At 42.0% G+C, this 14,788-nt stretch overlaps 1 protein-coding gene across 1 annotated transcript in view; it reads left to right on the forward strand.

The window, feature by feature from the left end:
• Positions 1-403: 403 nt before the first annotated feature.
• Positions 404-14,788, forward strand: part of LOC306755153 (peptidase inhibitor 16-like) — a 34,101-nt gene continuing 19,716 nt past the window's right edge. The window contains exon 1 of the mRNA XM_079239436.1: positions 404-857. Coding sequence (XP_079095562.1) covers positions 591-857 — 267 coding nt within the window. The 5' untranslated portion in view covers positions 404-590. The remainder of the gene's footprint in view (positions 858-14,788) is intronic.

Consider the following 14,788-nt stretch of genomic DNA (forward strand, 5'->3'; position numbering starts at 1 on the left):
GACTGAGCTGAAAACAGCAGAGGAGACAAAAAACAAAGGAGAGGAGGCAGAGATGCCATCAGAGGAGGAAAACATGGAGTCAGAGGATTGGGGAGTGTTTGTTGTCGTACCAGTCGGTGCAGAGTGTGAAGTGTGGAGTGTGTGTCTGTGTGTGTGTGTGTGTAGGTGTGTGTCTGTGTTTGTAGAGCTCATTTAACAGCTGGATTTCGGTCCTTTGCTGTTGAACAGACTCTTCTCGGGGTTCAGATCTGCTCTGACATTAAAGCTGCTGAAAGTGATGAGTTCTGGAAGGTGGAGTCCTCAGAAAGACAGCAGTTTGTGTGAGTGTGTTTGTGGGAGGATCCTCGCTCGCTTAAAGCCGGCTCAGAAACAGAGAGATCAGCAGAGCTGAGAGGCACTGAGGAGGGAACACACACACTTTTACTGACTCTCAGACACACACACTTAAACACAAGTGCTCTATTGTACACACACACAAGTAAACGCAGCTGAAGATCAGCCCATCGCACACACACTCACACAGACAGACACTTTGCTGGACTTTGGGCGAACCACTTGAGGATACACCCCTCAGGACTTTGTCTCCCATCATGCACAGAAGGAGCCTCTCAGAACCCCAGGGGGCCTCGATCCCGCGGACTACTCAGGATGGAGCCTCTTGGTCCCAGCTGAGGATGGAGTCCGTTGCTTTCTGCCTGAGGAGGGAAGCTCCTCTCTGGGTGTGGATGCTGCTGGGGGCCCTGCTGGTTCCTGGAGCTTGGAGTGCCCTGAACGAGCAAGAGGAGGAGCTGCTGGTGGAGCTCCATAACCGCTACAGAGGAATCGTTTCTCCCAGCGCTGCGGCGATGCTGCCTCTGGTAAGATACCTGCAGAGGCCCCGCATCGTCCCCATCTGACACGAAAACACAGACAGAAGAGGAATGTTGTGCTGTAGAGACGCAGGCAGGATGGTCTTTAGGCCCTAAAATCTGACTTAGTTAATTATCACGTTGTCTTTTTCTGGAATAAATGTTGATGTGAAATACTTTCATGTCAATTATGAACCATTTCTATCTTCTTCTGCTCATCCTTAGACCTACTTTATCTTAGACTGCAATGATAAAACCTGATTTGCAGACACTCGTCCAAAAGGACAATCCTGATCCAGTCCTCTTTCTCTCATCTGACTTTGTTCCAATGTTTTAAAGTGCTCTTTATCATCAGTTTCCTGAAGGTCTTTCAGGGTTTTTCTTTAGGCATTTTCTGCTTTTTCCTTCATTTTTTTGTCCGTTTAACTTTGATTTATGAATCATTCAGGCAGAAAAAACTTAAGGGATGAACAAGTGGTGTGTTGACACATTACAAGTTAGAAGCAGATTAAACTGGATGTTTTAGGATCTGTTACCAGCAGCCTGACACACATTTCTTTAGTCTCGTGTGAAAACAGCGAAGATTTGACAGACTGAACAGTATTCAGCCACGGCCCCCAATGTGTTTACATCAGGTTTGCTTTGATTTTTCATCCACCACATTTATTATACTCTCTCACAGCTGGTGTTTGAAGGTACAACAGGAGGTTAAGGCAGGGCGCACAGTGTAAATGGCAGTTTGTGCAAAACTGCAGAGAAAGTGTGTGTGACACGGATGGGCTTCACACACACAGGGGTTGTGAAGGTCATCAACTGTTTATTTGCGAGGGTTAAACACTTACACTGTCTCTACACAATGACTCTGGTTACAGATGATTTTCAATTTGAAAATAATAATTAAGAATTAAATCATTCTAATTTACAGGTATTTTCCCACAAGTTTACATGGAAATAATAATTCTGATTTGAGGTTTACATGAAACACGTCCTTAATTCTGCTTTAGATCGGCGGGCTGGGAAGGGCTCTGATTGGACAGAGGGCGCACGTGACTTATTGACATCTATTGGACATAAACAAAGTTTGTTTCCTGCTTCTCATCTTTTCGGTTTAACATGGAAAACCACGTAATAAGTACCAGTTTAGTTGTTATTTTGATTATAATTTTGAAGCAGCAGCTCCACACGAGCGGACTACATCACCTTTTTCCAGCAGCTGAGAGGGAAGATAGACTACCGAACATGGGAGGTAAAACAACGTGTGGAATATCTGCGACATCGGGATGGGACAAGACTACAAGCATGCGCAGAATGATCGGATTATATTAGAGAGGAACAAATTAATCAGTTCGGATTTAAAATGCGTAGAAACCAACCACTCACTTTGGAATTAAGTTTAATTCCAAACTGACTTTTGCATTCAGAATTAGGAGTTTACATGGTTGTTTTTTTGTCAGTTTAAAGCAGAATTAACCTTTATTAGGAAATTAAACTCCCATGTAAGCGTGGCCCGTATGATGAAGCAAGATGAAGTCAATGTTTCGGACTGATGATCTGAGTGTCTCGTCTCCAGTAATTAGTGGATAAACTATGGTTGTGGTTTTCTTCTGCCTCCTTCTGGGTGGGTGTGTGGTCATCGCTGTGGTGGGCGGTCTGGGCTCCGAGCTCTGTGATCAATGCTGCTGGCCTGGAACTTGGTCTCTTGGTCCGTCCCTGATCCTCGGAGGGGACGCAATTCAAAAGTTCTGTCCAAAGCAGCCGACTGGCCACACGTGTCTGATTCTACACGGTCATGGTGCCATGTGGTGTATTATACCGCACCCAATGAATCAAATGGCTGAAGCTGCATCAGAAATGGTCGCCATTGTAACGATGGCTGTCAAAATGCCATTTAATAACATTCATTCATTCATTCATTTTCCGAACCGCTTATTCCAATTCAGGGTCGCGGGGAAGCTGGAGCCTATCCCAGCTGGCTTTGGGCGACAGGCAGGGTACACCCTGGACAGCTCGCCAGTCCATCGCAGCCATTTAATAACAGTTTTACATTTATTTTTAAACAACCTAAAAAAAAAAATAATAATTGCAGCCATTTCCAGACAATGTCGAGGAAATGTGCTGGATCAATAATCCATCCATCGTCCATACTTGCTGATTCCAATGCAGGACCACAGAAAAGCAGGAGCCCATCTCTGCAGACATGCTTGCTTATATTTCTAAGCAATCTTCATAAAATGAACAAATGAATTTCAAATAATGACTTGATCCAATAAATGCACCATGAGGTCAATTCCAGGCTGGAAATATTTCATAGACCTTCATGGTCTTCGATGGATCATGTCAAAATAGGACAACCTAAATGGTCACAGTACTGTGTTTCCCTACGATGGACAACAGATATATGGAAATACTGGACTTTTCTCAGAGTCTTCGTCAGGAAGGGATAATTCTGTTTTTTCACTGAGTAACATGTGAAATGGTAAATATGTCATTATTCTGGGGAAGTGACTAAGAAAGCTGCAGAAATGATAGTAAAGTCACCAGGATGACGTCTGGAACAAACTGCTGCACATTTACAGTCAATATATCATGGAGGATGGAAGTCATGGTGGTGTGAGGTGTCACCTCACAGCCTGGAGCGTCTAGATTTTTATATAGACTTCTTTGTTGTGTATACACACACACACACACATTTATATATATATATATATATATATATATATATATATATATATATATATATATATATATATATATATATATATATATATATATATATATATATATATATATATGTACATATATGTATATTAATTAAAAGAAAAAGAAAAATTAAAAGAAAAGTTGAAAGGAGTACAAGGCTATCCAATCATATGTGATTTGACAATGTGCATTAATATCTTTATTATCTTTATTTTTATTATTATGAATAAACTCATGAATATGAATGATTGAAGGAAAAGCTTCCCAGTAAGAAAACTGGATCTTCTTTCAGGACAGGCAGACAAGAAATACATGGAGAGCAGATAAAAGTAGAAGCAGGAGATGCATTTGAAGAACAGCATCCAGGAGGACAAGCAGCAGCTCATAATATCTGAACGTCCTCCTTCACCCCCCCACTCCGCATGCAGGGTTCATCCCGACCTGCAGTAACCTTCAGACCAGACAGACTGGTCTCTGTGCTGCTGCTGAGCTCCACCGAGCTAACCGAGTTGCACTGGCAGCAACAACCAGCGCTCATTGTGTCAGGATGAGCTGATGTTTCCACGCATGACAAGGCTGCTAGGGGGGGAAGAACCGTGGGGTCAATCCAGGCTGGTTTTGCATTAAATACAATCGTTTTACAGAATGTTTAATAAAAATGGATGAAAATCAGCGGACCACACTCTGCTGTGATGCAGGTCAGAAGCTAAAAACCTGCTGATGTTTAATCAATATTCAGGTCTAATGCAGTCTGATCATTATGATAGGCTCATCATCCACCTCATCAGGTCCACCTTCTACCGGGTCGGACCTTCTTTTTCCTTCAAAACTGTCTTAAATCTGGGCGCCATAGAAATATTCCTCCACTGACTGACACCACATCTCAAAGGGCTCTGTTGCAGGGTTCTCACACAGTTTCAGCCTCCAACATAACATACGCTGTCGTTGGAGACCCCCCCCCCCCCCAGCGATTAACTGGGTAGTAAACAGTATAATGGGTCATTCTGCAGCATCCTCCAAATGTAAGCCTGGAAAACTGTCTTCATCAAAAAGAGGATAAAGTAATTTTTGAAGCTTCTTTTTGCCCAAAATCAGCGTCTCTTGCAGGGAAAATGCCAAATTCTCATTTTTAACATGGCTTGTGCTGGATAAAAACTACTATCTCAACATGTAAAGGGTGAACGACACAGCAACCGAATGTGGGAAGAGTAACTTTATCTTGCAAAGAGTTCACTACCAGAAGATGTGAACTGAATGTGGGCTCGGAGCGAACTGAAGAACACACGTGTTAGAACTGTTATCTTCTTAGCAAGGTCACATTCAGCATTCCCATGGGAAAACCCAGTTATGTATAAACTAGTATATGCTCGCACAGATACAGCTACGATGGAATATATAGGAAGTTTACAGCACAGAATATGATTCATGTAACGTACCAGCAGAAGTATTCAGAAGAAAACAGTCATAACTGTGAAACTTAGATCTTTATTTTTCTCTGACAGAGTTTCCATCAGCGTGTTATTTATGTCAATATTTAGTTTTTGCACAATTCTGGGTGAAATGGAAATGCACCTTGCGTCTAATCTGGAATATCCCTCCGTTCCAGCTCTCCTGGACATCATCAGTCATCTTCTCTATAAAACTAGCAGAACATGAATGAACATGCTCTGTTTAGCACATCTGGAGAGACTGTGTGTAAAAACATCTTTCCTTTCGACCCAAATGAAGCTCCATCTTAGAGTCAGCAGGCAGCTCCTCTACAGGCAGGGTAGGTGGATGGTTATAGCCCTGTAACCTCTCCAGCTCCTCTTCCTGCTGCACACAGGATGGAATAAACCAACCTACACAGTTGTGAAAGCCAACAAACTAAAGAGTGCTGGACATTTAAAGATACATCAGAAGAGACTAAACATCAACATTTCTTCAGATATCAGTCCATCAGAACCAAAACAAACACACAACAGGACTGACTGTTGTTCTAGATGGACGACTCAGAAAAAGAAAACAAATTTCATCCGTTCACGTGCCGAATTGATGGTTTTTTTATTTATTGGTTTTTCATTTTAATACCTAAAATTCACATTTAACTCTGCTTGAGGAGAGCCTGGAGAGTCAATGCGAGGTCCAACAGTACAGCAGATGTTTGCAGACACCAGCTAACATGTAGCATAGCAACATGACAGGGAGAATTACAGCTAAAGTCTACTGACATCCAAACAGTTCAAACCTCAGACTGTCATACGGGAATGTGTCAACAACACATCGTCCGCTTTACAGCTTCTGATCTTTTCCCACTGCAAGCAAAACATAAGGAGTCACACGGAGGCAGAGACTCTGCTGATTACAAACATGTTTGCTTCACCACCGTGAAACCAAAACTTATGAATCACATGAAGGTCCTGCTGGTTTCTATGGAGATGAAGGAGGTTTCCATTCATTTTCCTAACTGCTTAATCCAATTAAGCAGTTGCAGGGAAGCTGGAGCCTATTCCAGCAGTCTTAGGGTGAAAGGCAGGGTACAGCTGGTACCCTGGACAGCTCGCCAGTCCATCGCAGGGCCACACAGAGACAAACAACCACTCACACCTATGGGCAATTTAAAGTAAACAATTAACCTAACATGCATGTCTTTGGACAGTGGGAGGAAGCTGGAGAACCCAGAGAGAACCCACGCATACACAGAGAGAACATGCAAACTCCACACTGCCCAAACCTTGCCCTAACCAAGGATTGAACCAGTGACCTGCTTGCTGTGAGGCCACAGTGCTAACCACTATGTCACCGTGCAGCCGCTGAAGGAGGTTTTATAAGAAATATTCTCTCTTCCTATCATAAACTGTGTTGGCCTGGACCCTCATGATGTTTATCAGGTGAATGAGGGGTCTTTCCCTGGATTCTCCTGACTCTGACCATTGATAGAGATGTCCATCATCATCATCATCATTAGATGATGACTCAACTGGTTCCACCTCTATTAAACACCTGGAAAACATGCTCTTTTAGCCTTAGTTCCTAATCACACATTCATTCATTTTCCTGATCGCTTAGTCTAATTCGGGGCCACAGGAAGCTGGATCTGTTCCCAGCAATCACTGGGCGAGAGGCAGGTGCGCCTGGACAGGTCTCCAGTCCATCGCAGTAATCATGCATTACTTTCCTATTTCTGATTCCTGTCTTCTGCTTTTCATTGACTGTTATGTTGGTTTTTTTTAGAAGAGCACCGTTTTCCAGGTGTTCCACGTGAACTGTGACGCGTTCGGACTCTTGTGTGATGATCTCATGTCTCAGCTTTCTGTTGAAGCCATTATACATACAAACCTCATAATTGTGAAGGTTTACAGTAGTGGCCTCATATATTTTGGGTTTGTTGTTTCAGACAAAAGGTAGGAAAATAGATCTCAGAGCACTTTTAATCATCATCCTGTCGAGGGTCGTCGACCAGTCGAAGCAACACACTCGAGCTTGAGAGGACCCACCCAGAACATTTCTGCTCAGAGGGAACACCGTGCTGCATTCACTGTCCACAGTTGCTTCAGATGGCTTCCAGCTGTGTCCCTTCCACTCTGCTTACAGTTCAGTTCGGAAAGTAAATCTGTTTGAGTTTACTTGAGTTTGTGTGGAAGCTTCTGAGTGTGTTTTAGTTCGGAGACGGAGGAACGACGTCCAGATCAAAGGTTGTAATGAAACTGAGGAAGGAGGTTTATTTGAAAAGAAGACAGAGAAAAGGGAAGTCCGGTCCTCTCTGTCTGGTCTGAGTCCATCACAGAGCTGCTCCTGATTTCCTAATACTTTCATTTCTTCCCTTTTTTCTTTTCGTTTTTATCGACTGTTCCCAGAACACAAACACGTCATGTTTGGAGCCGTTTGCTGCTTCTGCTGTAATCTTTCCTGCTTGCAGCTGGATTCAAAGTTTAGACTTCACGTTGTGTTTCTCTGACAAACCAGCGTCTTTATCTGGACATGCAGATGCTGGGCATGCAGCTGGAAGGTTTGGGGAGTTTTGATGAAGCGTGTTCGCTAGTTAGTGTTGGAGAAATGTGTTGCTGAAGAGAGAGGATGAAAGCTGGACTGTGGCAGTGAGCTTTTGCATCATCCAGGTACTTTGAGCTTCTTCAGGACAGAACAAAGCCGTGAACCCAGAAAGAACACTTTGACAAACATCAAACAGGGTCAAAAAGTTTTCATTGCTCAGACTATCGAGCAAAACTACAAAGTTCCTCAGATAAATCTAAAAGAACGACGAAAGCAGGCAGCGGCGTCCTGTTGGCAGCCATCTGGTACTGCATGGGTGTGACACCAGTCGGTGATGATGATGATGATAGAGTGCAGGTGTGCTGATGACATGAGAATTTCTCCGTTAAGGTCGACTAAGCAGAATCAGCTCCAACAGTGTTTGTATCTGTTTGTGACGGTGTGTGCAAAGCAACGGTCAGCTGCAACGTCACACGGCGTGAGGCGGCCTGGACAGCGATGACCTCAGTATGCACGTACTTTCTGTTAATTTATCATCAAAAAAACACATGGTTTTAATAAATGTGACTTTAGGGGTGCATTTATATCAGGATAGTCCGCTGGACTCAGTCCGGTTGGACACTCGGCTCAGTTGTATACGGCTAGTTCCCTATAACTCACCAGAGGTGGCGCTGCACTAGTATTTAGCCTTGGAGAGGACAGGACCGGCGTGAAGAAGAAAAACTGTTTCCTCCACCTGAGAGTTAAACATGGAGACGAAACTATGGCTGTTTTGGATTTTTATTGTGTTTTATGCAAGTATACTGCAGAAATCCACTGCAAAGCAAAGGGACCCTCAACGCCATCGCTATGTGTTTACCCACAATGCAATGCTACGCATAGTGCAGGAGGTGACTTTTTTTGTAGTCTACTTCCTGTATTTGGTCTGCTTGAAACAGGCCAAGACCGAGTCTGCTTCTTTGGTCCGAATCAGAATCGGACCAGAATCGGTTCACGTTTCCCCAAACGAAGCAACTTTCTGAGCAAACGGACTCGGATTTGGATCAAAAAGACTGATGTGAACGTAAAGGTTCAAGAATCCCTCAGATGACCCGCTTGAGGCCCATTTATGCTCCTTTACATGTGTAAATTCAGACATCTGTTTCTAACATTGTTTCCATGTGACGGCTCACGTAGTCCCTGCTCCAACACACCTGTGTGAAATCAATCAGTTACTGGCTGTTGGATCCATTTAATGTGAGCCAGGTGTGTTGGAGCAGGGACAGCGGCCCTGGGGGAGCGACTTTGCACCCCTGCTGTGGCTGTTCTGCTCTGTTCTGAAGAATCATCAAGTCCAAAGCACTTGTGTGAGAACAAAATGCTTTTAGCAAAGAAAACAGGATATCCCAGTTTAAAATAAATAAATCAATCTTACGTGTTTCATTGTCAGAGTGTTGTTAAGTTATTAAACAGAAATGAAAACTAAATGTTTGTTTTTAATGAGTTGATAAGAGGAATTAATTTTCCACTTCATCTGCTCAGCTTTATCTGTGGCTGCTGCTGTGGAAATTTCCACTTACTGAGCAGCTGCTTCTAACCTGAGATGATGTGAAGCTCAGCTGCAGATAACAACGGCTGCTGAGAGCAGCGACAAACCAATAAACCAAACCTCAGGAGAGATTTACCACTGGATAAAGTCTGAACATGAAGTTTTTCTGTCAGATCTTTTAACATGTTTCAGCAGGATTTTGAGACTGCTCTTCTTCTGTTCATCAGAATTTAAAAGACTGAATCTTGTGATGCATGAAGCTGCTTGGACCTGCGCAAACACAGCTGAAATGCTGCTGCTGCTTTCATTTCTTCCACTATGGTGGAAGAAATGAATCAACCTGTTCAGATGAAATCAGGTGGACAGAAGCTGCAGCTGTGTGTTGGGATGCGTGGCCTGCAGATACGGATTATAAAGCAGTAAATGATGCTGCAGCTGATCGCAGCTGGTATTTCGTTTAATCTGATTGACTGCTCTGAAGGAACTTTAGGTTTTATTCTCGCCAGTTGGTGCAGAAAACAAGTTTGCTGCTCCACCTTCACGCACCTGAACTGAAAATTTGACTTATTTTTATTCTTATATGAATTATCCAAACATTATTTCCTGAAAACAAATTACAAAGTATAAAAAATTATAAAGCAAAAAAGCAAGATGAATATAGCAGTGGGTAAAATGTAAATAAAAACAGAATGCAATGATTTACTAATTTCATTACCTCATATTTTATCCCCTGTAGAACAAAAACAACATTTCAAGTATTGAAACTGAGAAAGTTTTACCATTTCATGGAAATTATGACCTTAAGCTGCAACAGGAGCAACAAAAGGCTTTTACAACTTCACGAAGAAGTCTAAAGCAAGATTTATCCTTTTACACATAATTTTGAGGGATTTTCCGGAGATCTACAACACGTTCATCACAATATGGTCCCAAATGAGCTGACCACCGCTTCATGTTCAGTAGAGACGGACGTCACGTAAAAACAAACAATAAGAAGCTCAGATGGGACATCATTTTAATCTGAACCAGTAGGGGTCAGTGTTGGTCGGCGTCTCGGTTTCTCGGACGGGAAGCAAAAACACACACTTTAAATTAAAGTCATTTTCCCTTCAGGAATCTTTCGACCCCACTTTAAACTCATATTTTACTCCCATTAGTTGCAGCATTGTTTACTGCATCTTACTTGGCAGCAGCTGCGACTTCCTCAGGGAGAAAACTGAGCACAATGCAGGGCAACCATCCATTTTAATAATCCTCGCCTCACATTTTTCACTCCTCGGCTCAAACATATTATTAATTCATTTTATGCATTAAGTCAAACATACTTTTGATGGTCAGCAGATCCACATCACAGCATTTTTTCAAACAACCACATCACTCTCAGATTTAAGTCGCTTTGGAGAAAAGCGTCTGCTGAAAGGCTGCAGAAGTAGAAAAGCACCAGCATTAATCCAGGCCTGGTGAGTGTTTCCTGTCTCCAGGTCATAATGGGAGCATCAGAGGAGGAACCAAGCCTGAAGAAGGAGTCAACATTGAGGGTTGAGCAACAAGACTGTTGCAAAAGAGCTGCGAGATGAAGACACTGTTTAGATAAGGGGGAGGACATTTGGTCATGAGTGAATAATTCCATAAATCATAAGACTTATAGGAGATAAGAAAAGTTCCAACCCCCCACGCAGGTATGGAAGCCCCACTGGGGTTTAATCCATATTCAGGTCATGCTTTCGGACTTTCAGCTGGAGTGGAGACAGAGACAGATGGAAGGAAAGGCGAGTTATGAAATAAATATCAGTGAGAGAGAATAGGAAGGAATTACATATGAAGAAAAGGAGAGAAAAAGCTACACGACCCAGAAACAGAGGAGGAGGGAAATAAACTGAAAGGAGGTAAGTTTTAGATCAACATGAAGCCTGGAAAGATTGGATGGATGGAGCCGGAGGAGGATGAGGAGGAGAGCTGCACCGAGAGGAAATTAGATTCAACTATTTCCAGTTTTTGTTGGCAAGAACAACAATCCATAAAATGCTGCTGGAATAGTTACAGATATCCTAAACCAGACCAAGCTGGACCAGCTCAGACCACAGTTCCCAACAGCCGAAACCGCTTTCACCAGTTACACAAATACTAACCAGTCAGAAACCAGTCCAGATCCCTCTGTCCTTTGACTCAAAGTGGCTCTTCAGAACTGGTTGGGCTAAAACAAACAAGAGCCTGAAACTGGAGCAAGAACTAGACCAGCTGAGAAATCCCCTCTCTGCAGGAGGCCCTCCCATAATGAAACACTCCTGAAATACCAGTATCTGCAATGCAGCCAGTTCTGCTGATTATGGAAGCTGTGGAAGTTCCCATACTCAGCACAAACCTGGAGGACAGGGTTTCTGTGAGCAGCAGGAGAGAACTTACCGTTCAGCATCAGAGGAAAGCAGCAGAGAGTCTTATCTGCCCGAGGACTCAAACGCTAATGAAAACCAGAAGTATGACCTCCAGATGTTGGGTTGTACGATAAGATATGTAACCAGAAGACAACAAGAGCCCTGAAATGTCAAAGAAAACACAGAGTCTGCTGTAGTAGTCAGTATTCTATTCTATTCTATTCTATTCTATTCTATTCTATTCTATTCTATTCTATTCTACAGTCATTTAGCAGATGCTTTTATCCAAAGCGACTTACATATGAGTGAGAACAACACAAGCACGAAATCAAACAGTAGAGGACATCGTAGGAAGGTGCTAGTGAACTGTCCAGTTGGATGCAGGTCCTTCCATGAAGTTCTACAGGCTGCTTTTTTGTGTGTGTGTGTGTGTGTGTGTTTCTTGTGGTTTTTTGGGTTTTTTTTTTTGTTTTGTTTCCTCCCTTCCTACCCCATAATACCACCTATGTTATAATGCAAAGAATTAATACCATAAAGTTTGTTGCAAAGAACTGGGCTAGGTTCTCCAACTTTCCAACAAATACAGCTATACTAAGTGTTGAAGTTCTCCTTGAAGAGCTGAGTCTTCAGCTTGCTCTTAATAGTAGACAGGGACTCTGCAGAGCGGACAGAGTTTGGGAGATCATTCCACCATCGTGGCACAAAAGAGGAAAAGAGTCTGGCTGGTGATTTAGTCCCACGTAGTGGTGGTAACACGAGGCGTCTTTCACTGGTGGAACGTAGCTGTCGAGAGGGAGTGTAGGTCTGGATTAGGGAGTGAAGGTAGATGGAAGCCGTTTCAGTTATTGTGTTGTAAGCCAGAAGCAAATCTTTAAATTTGATACGTGCTGCGACCGGAAGCCAGTGAAGAGCGATGAGCAGCGGAGTGACATGAGCTCGTTTGGGTTGGTTGAAGACCAGACACGCTGCGGTATTCTGGACCATCTGCAGAGGTTTAACAGAGCATGCAGGTAGACCTGCCAGTAGGGAATTGCAGTAATCAATGCGTGAGATGACCAGAGACTGAACCAACAGCTAAGCCGTGTGTTCTGTCAGGTACGGGCTGATTCTCTTGATGTTGTAGAGAGCATATCGGCAGGTACGGGCAACCGAGGCAACATGGACCTTAAAAGGTCAGCTGGTCAACCACCATGACACCATGATTCCGGGCAGCAGGCGTAGGAACAAGTTTGACAGAGTCGGGCTTCACATTTAATTGTGGATGTAAGGAAGGAATGGCTGTGCAGACAATGAGCTCTGTCTTGGACGGATTGAGCTGAAGATGGCGAGCTTTCATCCATGCCGAGATATCATCGAGGAAAGCTGATATTCTCATTGAGACGGTTCCACCCAAATGAGTGGTGTGTGCCAAACCTCACAACTTTTCATGGGTGTGTAGGGAGTCAAATGTAAACAAGATGTGTTGACTATAATAAACATTGGAGAACAAAAGGGTCTGATCTATACAAAGTATACTTTACCAGACATTAATACAGCCTGAGTTTACAAGATTGATATCTGTGTCTATTTATGTCTATCAACTAAAAAATTGTTGCTTTTTTGCCTTCATATTGTTTTGCGAATAAATTGCGATGAATCAAGATTAATTAATCACAAAGCCTGTAAGTTAATTATTAATGGAGTCCCACTCCTTAAATCAAACACTGATCATTAGGGCTGTGACAATAAGTTTTCGTCCCGATTCAATTCGATGCTGATTTTTTGGGTGCCGACTCGATTTAAATTGCAATTCTCATGATTCCCCGATATTGCTGATTTTTGTAGACAAAAAACAAAACAAAAAACTGGAAAAAACTTTTTTTACTTGTCATTTTTCTTGATTTAAGTTGGGAAAAAACAACACAATCACCAGACCATCATTCTGCTGCTATAATGCCCATGAAGACAAGTAAAAATATCAATAAAAACAACAAAAATGAGAAAAAGTTTATTATGGATTATTTTGTTTATTTGAAAAAAAAAAAAATTTTTTTTAAATTGTGAAGCAAAAAAAATCCCAATATTAGATTTTTTAATTCCATTTTTCCACCCCCATTGATTATGGTTGATTACTTCTGGTTTGTGTAAGTTTAACTCCACTGTCCATCACTTTGATTAATGGAAAATAAATAATCCGTATTGTTCTAAATCTTTTCTTTTGTTGGGAGTGTGTATAAAACACCTTCCGTTTACACTGCCACGGCCTTTAACTAAGGTGGAAAAGACCGGAACATTTCCATTCCAACATATCACCCCTACTTTGGTGTCCCAGAAGAGATTAAGTTTTGGAAATAGAAGATTTGGAGAACGGATTGTCAGAGTAAAAACAGAGTTTCATCACTTACATGTGGACAAACGTACAAAAATAGATGAACAGGCCAGGGCGAGTTGTTTGGAGTGAACAGCTGAGCGTATTAAACACAAACTGCGTTTGGATTTGTTTGTATTTACGTTGGAAACATGAAGATTACAGAGCTCACCTGTAGAAACCTGCATCTCAGCTGCTGCTGCATGCAAACATCCAGAACATGGATCCTGTTACGTCACTACACATCTCATTCTGTCATACAAAGCAGCTGCTGGACACATTTTAGTTTAACTACGACCTCATTTACTAATAACAAAGTTTAACTGGAGCATTAATGCTGACGGTTTTTAGAGCAAAGGAATAACTAACAATAAAACTGATAAGTACTGAATGGTGATGTCAGACAGCATAAATAATTGGCGAAACTGCGTCACTCTGAAACATCTTCATCCACCATCAACAAATTTATCTGTAAAAAATCAGATTATTGTTCCATTTTCTGGCTTCACGGCTCCAGAAATCACTTTGCTTAGTCATGTTTTATCTTTTCTGGTGAAGTTCAGTCATATGAACCTGATTGTTTCGTAACAAGTCCTCTGTTTCTCAAAATCAGAATCGTTAAACTTCTCAAAAACAGATACAAGCACTGATCCCTCAACTTTCTTCCAGCTTTCGCTTTGCTTGATGTTATCAGAGGTCAGTTTGGTCGTTTTATTGCAGATGATTTTTAAAATTTTTATAGGAAATGTTGAATAACAACTTTTTAATCTAAATATTTAACTTTTTATTGTTTCACATTTCCTAGAGTTTTTTTTTTTTTTTTTTTTTTTTTTAAACACATATCTTTATTTTTCTTATTTTGTCATTTATATGGGTGTAGTGTTTCTGACTCCTTTCTGGTTTTGCTGCTGCAAGCACTGAAGTGTCCCGTCTGCAGATAAATAAAGGTGTCTTATCTGATTTTGTGTTATGCCAAATGATAACTACAGTTCATAATGTGACAGTACACAACAGCTATGTC

Source organism: Telmatherina bonti, assembly GCF_933228915.1.
Source record: "Telmatherina bonti genome assembly, chromosome: 4".
NCBI lineage: Eukaryota > Metazoa > Chordata > Actinopteri > Atheriniformes > Telmatherinidae > Telmatherina > Telmatherina bonti.